This window comes from Malaya genurostris, chromosome 3 (assembly GCF_030247185.1).
Source record: "Malaya genurostris strain Urasoe2022 chromosome 3, Malgen_1.1, whole genome shotgun sequence".
Lineage (NCBI taxonomy): Eukaryota > Metazoa > Arthropoda > Insecta > Diptera > Culicidae > Malaya > Malaya genurostris.
In genome coordinates, this window is record NC_080572.1 from 268207690 (window position 1) to 268221843 (window position 14154).

The 14154-nt window shown below is 37.7% G+C and overlaps 2 protein-coding genes across 4 annotated transcripts in view; one reads left to right on the forward strand and one right to left on the reverse strand.

The window, feature by feature from the left end:
- Positions 1-784: 784 nt before the first annotated feature.
- On the reverse strand, positions 785-1737 carry LOC131438465 (vacuolar protein sorting-associated protein 29). 2 transcript variants are annotated; one of them, XM_058608517.1, is made up of 2 exons: positions 1575-1737; positions 785-1518 (listed from the first exon to the last, which is right to left on the reverse strand). In XM_058608517.1, exon 2 carries the CDS (start codon positions 1428-1430, stop codon positions 882-884), a length of 549 nt encoding a protein of 182 aa, XP_058464500.1. In that variant the 5' UTR covers positions 1431-1518; positions 1575-1737; the 3' UTR covers positions 785-881. The 2 variants fall into 2 exon arrangements, with proteins under 2 accessions (XP_058464500.1, XP_058464501.1); XM_058608518.1 differs by having other exon boundaries at positions 785-1523.
- A 397-nt stretch (positions 1738-2134) lies between these two features.
- The window catches only part of LOC131439649 (serine/threonine-protein phosphatase 6 regulatory subunit 3-B), a 43796-nt gene continuing 31776 nt past the window's right edge, over positions 2135-14154 (forward strand). Inside the window, exon 1 of one of the 2 annotated variants that reach the window (XM_058610936.1) lies at positions 2135-3059. The gene's annotated coding sequence lies outside the window, so the exon portion shown is untranslated. The remainder of the gene's footprint in view (positions 3060-14154) is intronic. The other variant, XM_058610938.1, reaches the window with a different exon arrangement.

Below are 14154 nucleotides of genomic sequence, written 5' to 3' on the forward strand. Positions count from 1 at the left end.
ATCTGACAGAAAAAGAACCGGTAATAACCGCTAGGCGAGATTCTCTGCCGGAAACGGTTGTTGCATTGTTGCCAGACTTTTGCCGGAATTCTGGCAGAATTCCAGGTAGACATATTCTGATTTTGACCCATGTCAGCCCCAGCCAATCAGAACGCGTTCTGAGGAAGAGAAAAAAATGTTTACTACTGTACAACTGCATCTGTATGAATGATGAACATTCCACTTTTTTCCCATTATTTTCTGAACAATGGCTTTTGAAGAAAAGACGTACGGAAGAGCAACATCGAAGACCTCACGCTTTTGGAATGAAGCGAGCACTGAACAGCAGAATTCTGGCAAATAACTGTCGCAACCGGGCACACAGTAAAACCACACCAAAAGCCAGTAAAACTACACAAAATATGTCAAGTGTTAACCTTTTATACCTATCCAGATACGAGAAAGGCATCACGAGTTTTCTTCTTTGATACTGGTTGATTCCAAACATTTCAGAAAAATTTAATTTTAATTTATTTGTGATTATATCATAGAACTGAAAATGTTATCATAAATTGATGACAATTTTCTATACATGCCATACCCAATGGCATGTATCAAAAATTATGTTGATATGTTTGATAAAACAAGAGATATTCACGTTCAAAAACTTATCACTCTCTCAGAGGCTAAATTTTGAAATAGCGCTATTATTTATTCTAAATATTTATATAATTTCAGCAGAAAATTTCGAGGAAGCAGCTGAAAATAAACACACGTTTTCAGAGTTTGATAGAATTCAAACCAATTTTGACAATAAGCAATAATGAATTTTATTTTTTTCACTTATCGGTCAGATGCAATAACATTGTTAGGTATAATTATATACATTAATTTATATAGTTTCAATTTTTCTTATACTCAATTCGTTCTACTTTGACATCATCACCAACCAGCTGATAGACGTATGTCACCACAGTAGTGCTCTGGATGTCCATCAGCACAAAAGACGGAATAACGGCAGAATCAAGTGCCGAGTACGACCCGGTAGCCGAACCGGGATTAATGTAGAACTTGTTCTCGTGTTCATACGCTTCGAACTTGTGTGTATGACCGGAAATCAGAATATCCACATCCAGCTGGCGTTGAATCAATGCAAGCGCCTCAGGGTCACCCCATGGAACTACCTGGTGCCCGTGTGTCAGCCCGACACGAAACTGACCTACCGTTACCACTTTCTGCTCGGGATAGTTCATGTTTTCGTCGAAATCACCCCGCACAATGTGCACATCGTTGGCCAGTGTTTTTAGGTAGTCGAAAGATTCCTTGCTGCAAAGATTCCCGGTACAGAGAATGTGATGAATCCGGCCAGGAACGAGCAATTTCTTGAATTTGGCCGGCAGGCTGCTGCATCGCTGCGGAATGTGAAGATCACCTAGCACTAGCACCAACATGATTCCTAGGATATGCAGATAACGCACCAATTACAGCCTATTTATCGTGGCAGGAAATCCGTTCGGTCCGGAGATGGGTCAGTTCAATCTGTGCTGCAGAAGTTATTATTCGTCAAAACGTGAAAAGTTTTATAAGCAACTTACCCGGTTTAGTTTTGATTATCTAAAAATAAATGCAACATTGATCTTTTGTGGTAGGCGTATTATATTATGGAATTAGTGTTTTATTTGATATCAAGATGAAAACAATTTACTCTAAAGTAGAGAACGAAGTAGACTATCAATGTTCAGTGCTGTCAATCGGGTGCCCTATTAGTCAGTGTACTGAATAATGTGCTTTTGATTCATGAAGCTGTCGCTAGTGTCTGTAAGGAGATTTATTTAATTCAAATTGTCTGTTTCAGGCTTACTAAATTTCGATTATAATTAGTTTTTATAATCAACATATAAAATAAAAGCTGTAATTTGGTTAAATGTAATGTGTAACGTGTAATACAATAAAATTTTAACCATTGCTTTAAGAATAGCATTTAAATGAAATGAACCGAGCAATTAGTTCAACAATAATGTACTAGGTATCGTTGCAATTGCATTCCATCTGCGAGCTGTCCAAGTGACAGGATCGTTCACGAACACTGGCGTATAGCGAACAAAACCAGCGTGACAGAGAGCAGAACGAAAATGAGTCTGTAGGTATGCGTGTAACATCGAAATACCGTCGTCAGCTCGCCATCATTGCACTGAAAACCGAGCAGGAGGAGACTGATCATACAGGAAAATAAAGGCCCCTTGGGAAGATAATAGACGAGTGTAGTGTTGAAAATATACTTACCAACCGCGATTTTTGAACGCGTAAAAGGAAATTCCTTTGTATAGTGAACTTTTGCTAGCACGGCAATCGCCCTCCAGTCGGATTTTCATTGTTTTCTAACCTCATCCATTGCAAAAACAAAAAGTAATATCGAATCGATTTTGCGGTGTGCGTGTGCGGCCGAGTACCGTGGAAAGAAAGGCGAAAAGGGTTTCATCGCAGAGAGAAGTGAAAAGTTTTTTCTTCGTCGGTCGGATCGAATGAATGGAAGAAAATAATGCGTAAACGCGAACAAATCCCGAAATCGTGGTGAAATTTTCGCTACTTTTCCGTAATACGTAGTGCGTGAGTGAGCGTTTTAATTAGTGGAACATTCTGTGATTGCATATCTCCTGAATTATTTGCTATACATATTGCAAGCTCTCAGCTTTTTCTATTCCTAGCCGTAGTGTTTCGGGAGAAAATTTGGTTGAGCCTCCGCAGCCTTTGTGCCTGCTGCTGTGTTGAATTTTTAGCAAAACGGAGTTTTCGAGCTCCGAACTGAAACCAGTCGCCTTTAGAATCGTAATTATTCTGCGGTGGTGGTGTGGTTCGGCCTGTCAATATCAGCTAGCAACGATTCTCAAACGGCCAGTAGAGGGCCATAGGAACCACCAAGGAACGGAACAGAATTTTGACGAGCAAAAAAAACCAAACCTGCTGCGGAGAAAGTCGAGAATCAATCCATTCTTGTAGCACCCTATCGGGAAAGGAGCAGCGTTTGATTTCGTTGGCGGAATTTGTTTTCCATTTTTAGTGCTATCTGTGATCCTTTAAAGGTAGGCTAACTGTTTTGTGGTCATCTTGATCATTATAGGTGTTAAATTCCACAGCTTTAGTATAGTTGCCCCATATTTTGCAATTAGATTTTCAGCCTTGGTAAATATAGTAAAAAACACATAGCTTTATTGTGAATGGAACTCGAAAACATCGAACATGATTCATTAGAGTATAATCCAAGATAAATCATTATCAGTGTGTTCGACTATAAGTCCTTTAAACATTTGAAATCTATAATAAAGGTATACCTTCAAGTTTGCCAAAAAATATTGATATCAAATCTAAGGAAATCGAATTTAATTCTAAATCTGGAATGGCGAAAATTATGGAAGACAAAGTCCAACGTGATTATCGTTATTTTGCCTATCTTGTTCTGGTGAATGTAATCGGTTTCAGAATATATATATTATTATGCTGGGCAGTACTTCGTGACCGAATGAATCTATTGTATGCACTTCAAGGCGATACGCAAACAGTGATACTGAATTTTATCCTGTGTGTCGAACGCAAATTGGTAGCTGAACTAAAGGAAGAATGTTTCCACTCCATCATCAACAACAAGTTCCGGTTTCCTGGGCGAACTCCACTTCAATTTCTCGCGATGGTATTGGGAAAATTGTAAACCTACTTGTAATGTGGAATGGATAGGAGAAACTTATAAATTAACACCTGGATCAATAAGTCATGGGACTAAGAAAAACATTTTTTTTTTGGAAAATACTCAACTTTCTTCATCAACATTATCTCCTTCGGTCCAGCGCTTTTACAACATTTCAATTTATTTTTTTGTCTCAAACTAAGCGTTTCCTCGTTAAAGTAGAAGGAGCATAACAAGGTAGTAGTCACTGTGAGCCATATTCGGTGAATATGGTGGGATACGGTAGCAATTCAAAACTCACTTCATGCAATTTCGTCACAGTAACGAGCGACTTGTGACACGGCGCATTGTCTCGAGCGCTTATTTTTCTTTATATGATCAACAATTGACCAATGAAAAGTTCGTTATTGTGAAATTCCAGAAATAGCAGAAAAAGTGGCAAAAACAAAACCGACTTCTTTTAATTTGATCGAAACTTGTCACACGTTTTTTGAAAGGCAAGCCATCTGTTTTACACGGATGTAGCGACCAATTCAACTCAATACTGAAAGGGTGTTTGTATTTTTGCATGTACTTTATTTTAATCGTGATAACTCGGAAAGTGTAAATTGTACAAAAATTGTGTCCAAGAAGAAGTTATATGAAATCGATTTGGCACTCTTAAAAAATGTACACTGATTTTTTTTTTAAAGATTAGAACACCAACCGAAAAACAAGAGAAAGAAACATCTAATATTTTTTAAATAATTTTATTTTAAACCTTAACTTTGGTTAGAGTGAATTGAAAATGTACGAAATTTTTGATAAAAAGTAGTCGTTTAGACACCAAAACGTAATTCTACACATTAAAATAAATTAATTTGCTCTCAACGACCTTTCTCCTAGAAGCAGCTGTTGTCGAGATATCAAAACATGAAAAATAATAAGGCGGGTGTGTAGTGTCAGAGACATAACCGAATTGACGTGAATACCAATTACATTTACTCGCTGAAAATCAAACTGTTCCTTTATAAAGCACTACAGCAACTAAGGCGAACGACAAATGCAGGTTGAAATTGGGGCTGAATAATACATATAATAATTGAACTGCAGAAAGCAAAAATCGGATAAGTGTAATTTAGTTTGGAAAACCCGTTTAAGTATTTTTGAATGCAAAAATCGGAGAAAAACATTGAGAGCAAAAACCGGACAAGGATTTTGCAATGCAAGAATTGTTTAAAAACATCTTTTCTGCAAGAACTGGACAAAATAACTTCTAATGCAAGAACCGGACAAAAACTTAACCGGTTCTTCCAAAACAAATGTATTTATCCGGTAGCGACAGTCGGTAAAAACTTTGAATGAAAAAACCGGATAAATACATTTGTTTTGGAAGAACCGGTAAAGTTTTTGCGTTCAAAGTTATTTTGTCCGGAGACTGTATACAATACTGGTATCACGACTTCAATCGTGGTCATAGTTCTCTTGCCGATGAATCCAAAGAAGATCATTGTCTTGCCAGAAAACATCTATGCTGTGAAAAATCTCATAATGGAAGGTCACCCTGTAACGTATCGTGAAATGGAGGCAGCCTTGAGCATTAGAGTGAAAAATTTATAAGTTATTTTGCATGAACATTTAGCCGCGAATAAAATTTATTCACGTTGGATCCCACATAATTTGACAGACACGTGCTGATTGGTACAAAGAAATGCTGAAAAAATTCAATCGAGTTGTTTCAAATTTGGTGTATAACATCTACACGAGTGATGAAACATGGATTTATTCATTTGAGCCCGAAACTAAACAGCAGTCGACTGTACGGGTGTTCCAAGAAGAAATAATCATTCTTCATCGCGATAATGCAAGCTCTAACAACCGAATATTTGAACACCCAAAACGTTGAATTGGTAGGTCACCCGCTGTATAGTCCTGACTTGGCACCTAACGACTTCTATTTGTCCCCTTCCGTGAAGAATAAACTGCGTGGAGAGTGATTCAATACTCCTGAAGAAGCTGTTGAAACGTTCGAAAACTATATTTTGGAGGTACCTCAAGAAAAGTGGAAAAATGTTATGAAAATTGGTTCAAGAGTATGCGAAAGTAGTGGACATTAGCTTATTTTCAGTGGGTAGTAAATTCAAAATTGTTAACAGGTGGATAATGAGTCACAAAAAGTGGGTTTCGATACCTAAAAAATCTTTCTGAGAAAGGTCCTGGGTAAAATGTATTCATGACAAATTTATATAGACATGTGGGTAATATATCATTGCGAAAAACAATTCCATTCCAAACTATTAGTTGAAAAAATAATGTGATTAGTGCATCATTCAATTCTTGTGCGATTTGTGAGAAAGAAAACGAAAGTAAGAAGATGAAAATTTAAGTGCTGTTTCGACCAAGAATTGTTCAAATAAAAATTAATGGAAATTGTTTCAATGTTTTATGTTCTCATATCATCTCTATATTCCGAATTCAATTCATATAAAATACAGAAAAAAAATTAAGACCACGTTCAGAATCCAGATGGGCAGGATGATTTTCAGAATTCGAGTCAGATCCAGAATTCAGATTCATGTTCGAAATTCAGACCCAGAATCCTGCTTCCCGGCTCAGAATTAAAGTACAGATCTAAAATTTCTGTCAGGAATTCAGCTGAGCTGAGCTGAAGTAGATCGCCCGTAGTTGCACTTCGTGATTGACCGAATGAGTGGAAATGTACAATGAACCAAGAAAATGAAGCTTGGGAGAAGCAAATCATTTTCACTGTACATACCCACTCACTCCTAACTTTTTATTAAATGATCAATAACGACGCTGGCTACGACCAAAGGCTGTGCTACTGAGGGAAAGGAAGAAATGTTAGTCCGATACTCGTTGTTTCTAGAGACCGCGGGTACCACTGTATCTCCACGAGCATCACGGGATAGGAGATTTGTTAGTATGGAGGGAAAGAGATCCGGATATGTTTTAGTAAACAATATGATCTCAACAAAACCTGATTTTCGATACTCAGGAGAAATATAAGTACGAAAAATATAAAATATCTCCAAGGAACGATCTCACCAGTATCCCTTTTATCCTGCTCACTCTGATGTCAGCAACGCGAGATGAAACACGACCACTGAAAGAATAAAATAAAAACACTCGCGAACACTTCGCTGCAGACCACTACCTAGACTTTCAGTCTGAATGACAAGATCGACTTGTAAGCTTTCACATATCTCGGTTAATTTTTCAAAAGGGCGTATAAGCAAGTGAAAGTTTCTCTTTGTTTACTTTCTCTTCTATTAATTACCAATCGGTTTCCGCGTTTATCACTCAACTCTTTGCATGAAACGATACCCGAAATTTTCGACTTTCAAACAGTATAGTGATATCAGAGAAAATCTTTTTAATCACATCACAATAATCGAAAGAGAGAGTGATTAGAGAGAAACTGTCACTTGCTTATACGCCCTTTTGAAAAATTACCCGAGATATTCCATAGAAATCCGACAACACCGACAATGACATGCAGACGGCGCTTCGATCGGTTAACAGGTTAACATCGTTGAGTTTTCGGGCGGTAAATTCTCAGTTTCCGCCGCTTGAGTATCTTTAGTTTCGCGGATCAATATTATTCAATGAATAGCACTCTCACTACTAAACACACACTTGCTACACCTGCACTATTACTCAAAATAACTATTTCAACCTAATTTTAACTATACGTATCAAACAACACATTGAAATTATACTTTTTTGAGAGCAGCACCAGGACACCGTATCGCACTTCCAGTGATGCCAACTCTTCTCTGTCCTAAAATTTCTGTCAGGAATTCAGATCCATAATCTAGGCCTGGAATCAGAAGTTTTGTCCAAAACATACGAAAACCTATGTATTCCTGTCAGAAGTCCATCTATATAACCCAATATAAAGTCTATAACCCAGGTCCTAAATACAGACCTAAAACTCGGATCCCGATTTTCGCTCACCGGTCTATGTTCTGAAAATAAGTCCAGAATTCAGTTGAAGAGTTAAAATACAGGATCGCAATGTAGGTTCAAAAACTCTGTCAGGAGGTGATCCGGGGTCAGAATTCTGATCCAGAACCAAAATCCAAATCCAGGTTGGAAATAAAATTTCTAAATCCAGATGCAGAATTCAGGTTCAGGTGTAAAATTTGTCAATTATTTTGGTCCTGAATTTGAGTCCAGTTTCAGAATTCTGGTCCAGAATCGAAGTCCCGATTTTAGGTTTAGTATTTAGTTTCTGCACTCAGATCACAAATTCATGTTCAGAGGTTAGGTCAAGCTACTCAATTCAGGTCCAGATCTTGGATTAGAATCCATGTACAGAATCCAAGTCCAGATTCAGAATCCAAATAAAGAATTCTGTATCGGTTCCAGAATACAGAATCAGGATCCAAGGTCAGAATGCAGGTCCAGAACTTAGATCCAGAAACCAGGTCCTTAATCATGCTTCAAATCCAGCTTCAAGATCAGAATCCAAAATCAGGATCAAGTTTCAGGTTCAAGATTATGGTGCATTCCCAGTATCTCTGTCAAATTTTTGAGTAAAAATCTTGTTTGGAATCCTGAATCCAGTTCCAGAATCCTACTTCCAAAACCTTCATCAAGAGTTCAAGTCAAGAAATCAAGTTCAGGTTTAGAATCTAAATCCATGCTAAGTATCCAGTGTAGATTTTTTCCTTTGGTTCGGAATCTCTCAGAATTATAAATCAAAAACCAGATACAGTATCCAGATCCAGAAACCTTGTCGGATATCCAAACCCAGGGTCCTGGCTCAGAATCCTGGTCTAGGTTCAGAATCTCTGTCAATAATTTAGGTTCAAGTCTATAATTGAGGAATCCTAGAGAACTCAGATCCAGAATCCAATAACGGCTCACAGTCCAAGTGCAAAATAGGTTAAAAGTTTAGTTTCGGAAACTGTCAGAAGTTCAGAAAACAGAACTCTGGCTCCGAATCCAGATCTAAAATCTAAGTTAAGGTATCTGTCAGGAGTACAGATTCAATCTAACTCCAGGTCTAGAATCCATATTCGAATAAAGAATCTCTTCCAAGAATCCAGGTTCAGATTCAGTATTCTGATCCGGAAACCTTATTCGATAGTTAAATATTCTAATCCAGTGTTCACAACCAGAATCCAGATCTAGATATCGCTTAGTTATTGCTGGATGAGAGAACTTGGGAGTAAAGACTGTCCCAGAAAGTATGGACGCAACCAAAAACCGCTGCCATTTCGCAATGGTTCAGAATCTGTCAAATTTTATGGCTGCGTCGTGTTGTTTACACTCTTCTCTAACCACTTGTGCAGTTGTTTATTCGTTTTCATTAGTTTGTTCCGAAATGCGTGGACTTTCAGCAGAACAACGTCGAAAAGGATGGAAGATAAACCGAAAACGGGTCGAAACAAAGGTCCTGCTAACCCTCAGTTGGATAAACGTATACTGAAGGCGTTCGTGCAAAAAAAGGAGGTTTCAGTTCGGGATGTGACCAAAAAAAGGGCACTTCGAAGTCAAATGTTCTTCGTGCTAAAGAACGTTTGAATCTTCGAACCTATAAGAAGCAGAAACAACCAAAACGTAGTATAAGAAGCATCGATCAGGCCGAGGGTATGAAAGCTGTACAATACAATTCTTGCAGGAAATTTGAACTGCATAACTATGGACGACGAAACCTACGTGAAACTCGATTAGAAATCGTTGCCGGGACCACAATATTATACGGTGCGAGAAGGGCAAGTGTTAAACCAGTCCGAGACATCGATTGAAATCGAAAAATTTGGTAAGAAAGCTATGGTCTGGCAAGCAATTTGTAGCTGCGGTAAAATTTCGAAACCCTTCATCACCACTGCTTCAATGAACAGCGAAATATACATCAAGGAATTTGTACAAAAACGACTTCTACCCATGATTCGAAGCCACAAGGATCCTGTTGTCTTCTGGCCAGATCTTGTTTCTTGCCACTACTCGAAATCAACGGTAGAATGGTATACTACCAAAAATGTCACTTTCGTCCCAAAAGACATGAATCCACCAAATTGCCCACAACTTCGACCAATTGAGGAATTTTGGGCATTTGCGAAGGCACATCTTAGGAAACATGTCTCGGCAGCCGAAACCATTCAACAGTTCGAAAAAGATTGGAAAAAAGTGTCAAAACTTGTCGCCAAGAAGTCTGTACGGAATTTAATGAGGAACGTTCGCAAGAAGGTGCGCCATCTAGTCTACAATGGCTAAGTAGCAAATGTTGAGAATAATATTCTGTTGTTGTAGTCTAATATTATCAGTATATCGAATAAAATTTGAATATCTAACAGTTGTGAATTATTTACAGCGAAATCAAAGTGCGTCCATACTTTCTGGGACAGTCTTTATTTCTGACAATTATAGGACCAAATACTAACAAATGTAATAAACACAGTCATGCATATCTTTATTACCAAAACTTATTTTTTTGTCGTAATTTCCCCTGTGGAAAGTCGTCGCTTGAGAATCGCAAATAAACTGTTTGATCTCAAATAAAATGGTTTCAAATGTTAAAATTTAAATTGGTGCCATAACCTTATAAAGTTATAAATACGTCCGAAACCTTCTCCAATCCAGGGAAATCGCTCTGCCAACTGAACTACTGTGGATGTAATGATACACAACGCAGATGACTTCCGGCTAGAAAAGAACTTGGTATTTGATCTGACTGTGCGTTGTGTTGGTTAAGTTCTCATTTTAATTGATCCCCTGTTGTTGATTTTAGTTCATTCCTCTACCAGTCGATCTCACTTTATTTCTCCTATGTAAGGCTTCGCTTAACCAATGTTTGAACAATAGGGTCTTGACTCAACAATGACTTTCTACCGCGTTGGGATTGGGAAGCTAATTATTTTTTTGTATCATTTCCATCTAAAGGGTGATTTTTTAAGAGCTTGAGAACTTTTTTAAACAATAAAACGCATAAAATTTGCAAAATCTCATCGGTTCTTTATTTTAAACGTTAGATTGGTACATGACATTTACTTTTTGAAGATAATTTCATTTAAATGTTGACCGCGGCTGCGTCTTAGGTGGTCCATTCGGAAAATCCGCTTTTTTATCGACAAATTTTGTTCAGAGATGAGGCTCATTTCTGGTTGAATGGCTACGTAAATAAGCAAAATTGCCGCATTTGGAGTGAAGAGCAACCAGAAGCCGTTCAAGAACTGCCCATGCATCCCGAAAAATGCACTGTTTGGTGTGGTTTGTACGCTGGTGGAATCATTGGACCGTATTTTTTCAAAGATGCTGTTGGACGCAACGTTACAGTGAATGGCGATCGCTATCGTTCGATGCTAACAAACTTTTTGTTGCCAAAAATGGAAGAACTGAACTTGGTTGACATGTGGTTTCAACAAGATGGCGCTACATGCCACACAGCTCGCGATTCTATGGCCATTTTGAGGGAAAACTTCGGAGAACAATTCATCTCAAGAAATGGACCGGTAAGTTGGCCACCAAGATCATGCGATTTGACGCCTTTAGACTATTTTTTGTGGGGCTACGTCAAGTCTAAAGTCTACAGAAATAAGCTAGTAACTATTCCAGCTTTGGAAGACAACATTTCCGAAGAAATTCGGGCTATTCCGGCCGAAATGCTCGAAAAAGTTGCCCAAAATTGGACTTTCCGAATGGACCACCTAAGACGCAGCCGCGGTCAACATTTAAATGAAATTATCTTCAAAAAGTAAATGTCATGTACCAATCTAACGTTTAAAATAAAGAACCGATGAGATTTTGCAAATTTTATGCGTTTTATTGTTTAAAAAAGTTCTCAAGCTCTTAAAAAATCACCCTGTATTTTATATTTAAATCTTGAGATTACTGCAAAAATGTTGATTGACGCAGAGTTTTAATAATTTTTTTTTCTACTTGGTGGCAGTAGAACGAATAATATATTTAAAAGATCCTAAGATGTGCCTTCGTTAATGCCCAAAATTCCTCAATTGATCGAAGTTGTGGGCAATTTGGTGGATTCATGTCTTTTGGGACGAAAGTGACATTTTTGGTAGTATACCATTCTACCGTTCATTTCGAGTAGTGGCAAGAAGCGAGATCTGGCCAGAAGACAACAGGATCCTTGTGGCTTCGAATCATGGGTAGAAGTCGTTTTTGTAAACATTCCTTGATGTATATTTCGCTGTTCATTGAAGCAGTGGTAATGACGTCCATGATTATGCAGTTCGAATTTCCAGCAAGAATCGTATTGTACAGCTTTCGAACCCTCGGCCTGATCGATGCTTCTTGTTTCGGACTACTTTTTGGTTGTTTCTGCTTCTTATAGGTTCGAAGATTCAAACGTTCTTTAGCACGAAGAACATTTGACTTCGAAGTGCCTACTTTTTTGGCCACATCCCGAACTGAAACCTCCTTCTTTTGCTCGATCGCCTTCAGTAGTATACGTTTATCCAACTGAGGGTTAGCAGGACCTTTTTTTCGATCCGTTTTCGGTTTATCCTCAAAGGTATCCTCACCGAACTTCCTGATTGCATTTCGCACGGCTTTTTCACTTACTCCTTTCATTTTTGCTATCTTTCTCAGTGACAGTCCGCGTTCTGTGCACAATTTTTACACAATTTGTCGACGTTGTTCTGCTGAAAGTCCACGCATTTCGAAACAAACTAATGAAAACGAATAAACATCTGCACAAGTGGTAAGAGAAGAGTGTAAACAACAGAATGCAGCCATAAAAATTGACCGATTCTGAACCATTGCGAAATGGCAGCGAAACGATTGCATCCATACATTTTTAGGATCATCATCATTTTTAGGATGAATACATAAGTAACAACCCTCGTAATACGAACAATCATCTATCTCGATTTCTGGAATTTCAGAGAATTTGCGCGACTGTAACAACCCTGGATATAACACTAAGGGTCTTCTACCCGGTGAACAACCACTAAAGGTTAAAGCCGTGTATAAATAAATGATATAATTAAGGGGTCTCCGGAGTAAGTGTCTCCATCCGTGAAATAAGAAATGGTTTGGCATATTGAAAAAAGTGAGCAAAGTTTCTTTTGAATCGGAGTATGTGAATACTGCAGTCTGTGAGTAGTTAAAATCAAATCGTCTCATTTTTTGTCGTGAATACGACTTACTTTACTATGGGGCGCCTTTCAGAATTTACCCTCTGAGAAAGTGATAAGTTTTTGATTGTGAATATCTCCTGTTGTATCTAACGTATCAACATAATTTTTGCTACATTTCTTTGGAAATATGATCAGCAATTTTATGATAAAATTTTCAGTTGTACGACTTAATTTCAAATAATTCAAAACTAAACTTTTCTGAAATGTTTGGTATCAACGAGGATCAAAGAGGCAAACTTTGCCTTTCTCGTATTTTGAAAGAAGCTCAGAGATCTGTAGAAGGACTTATATAATCTAACTATGAATAGATTCGAAAATTTTTAACTTGAACGTGTTTTGCACCAACAATAGTATACTTTTGAAAAACCTGTCTGATTTGACCCATGTCAACATTAGCCAAACAGAAGGCGTTCTGAGGAAGAGAACAAAATATCTGTTGCTGTACAACTGTATTGATATAAAAGATGAACATTCCACCTTTTCCCATCATTTTCTGAGCAACGGGAGCGTTGTTTAGTTTTGAGTTGGAATTCAATTTGTCTGGAATCCAATTGGAAATCACAATGAATTCCGAGTCAACGAAGTCGAACGAGTTTACCGAGTTTTTGCGATGGTTCTTGATCTCAAATCTAAATGCAGATCCTGTTGGTCGTGACAATTTCAAGGCACTTTTCAGTCCCACAGATCGTCATTAAGAATTAATTGAATTTTCTCTATTTCTTACCAATTTTTTTGGCCTTTGGGACTGCCAATTTGTGAAAAAGCTACAAACGAAATCACGTAAAAAGAAAGCTCTCAATCAAAATTGGTTCAATTTGAAATCAATCGACACTTTGAGCAGCTTTGTTGCGGGACGTTCGCAAAGCCAGCTTCGCTTCAAGCAAGAGCGATTTGCGTCATCCTGCTGCTGGTTGTTTGCATTGCAGCAAAATACAATGAAACAACCTTACAAATAAATGTATAATCGTTGAAATCTATCAAACCGTTCGTTTATTATTGCATTTTTAAATGTGAAATTTTTCGTGGAACACCCTGTGCAACGAAAATTGAACAATTTCAAGCAATATTATGCAAAATCAGCCCTTCAAATGGCTCCAAATGTTATCTGAAGAACTATTTGAATTACCTGTCTGTTAGAATATGCAAATCGGAAGTGAATATAATCTGTTTAGTGTAGGTTCACGGTTTAATAGATTCTAATTAGCCTGCGTAGTTGACTTGTTGATTTCAGACCAGTATTTAGGTCCAGAATCCAATTCTAAAAATCAGTTCTGAAATTCAGTTTCAGGATCCAAGACCAGTTTTTTTTTTTCATTTTTAGAATCCAAATCTAAATTTCAGTTCCTTATCCAGAGTTCAAGGTTAGAATCGAGTACCAGAACTTTGGAG

What these genes read in the sequence shown, in the direction of transcription:
- LOC131438465 (XM_058608517.1), bottom strand. Translation starts at nt 1,430, where the DNA reads ATGTTGGTGCTAGTGCTAGGTGATCTTCACATTCCGCAGCGATGCAGC.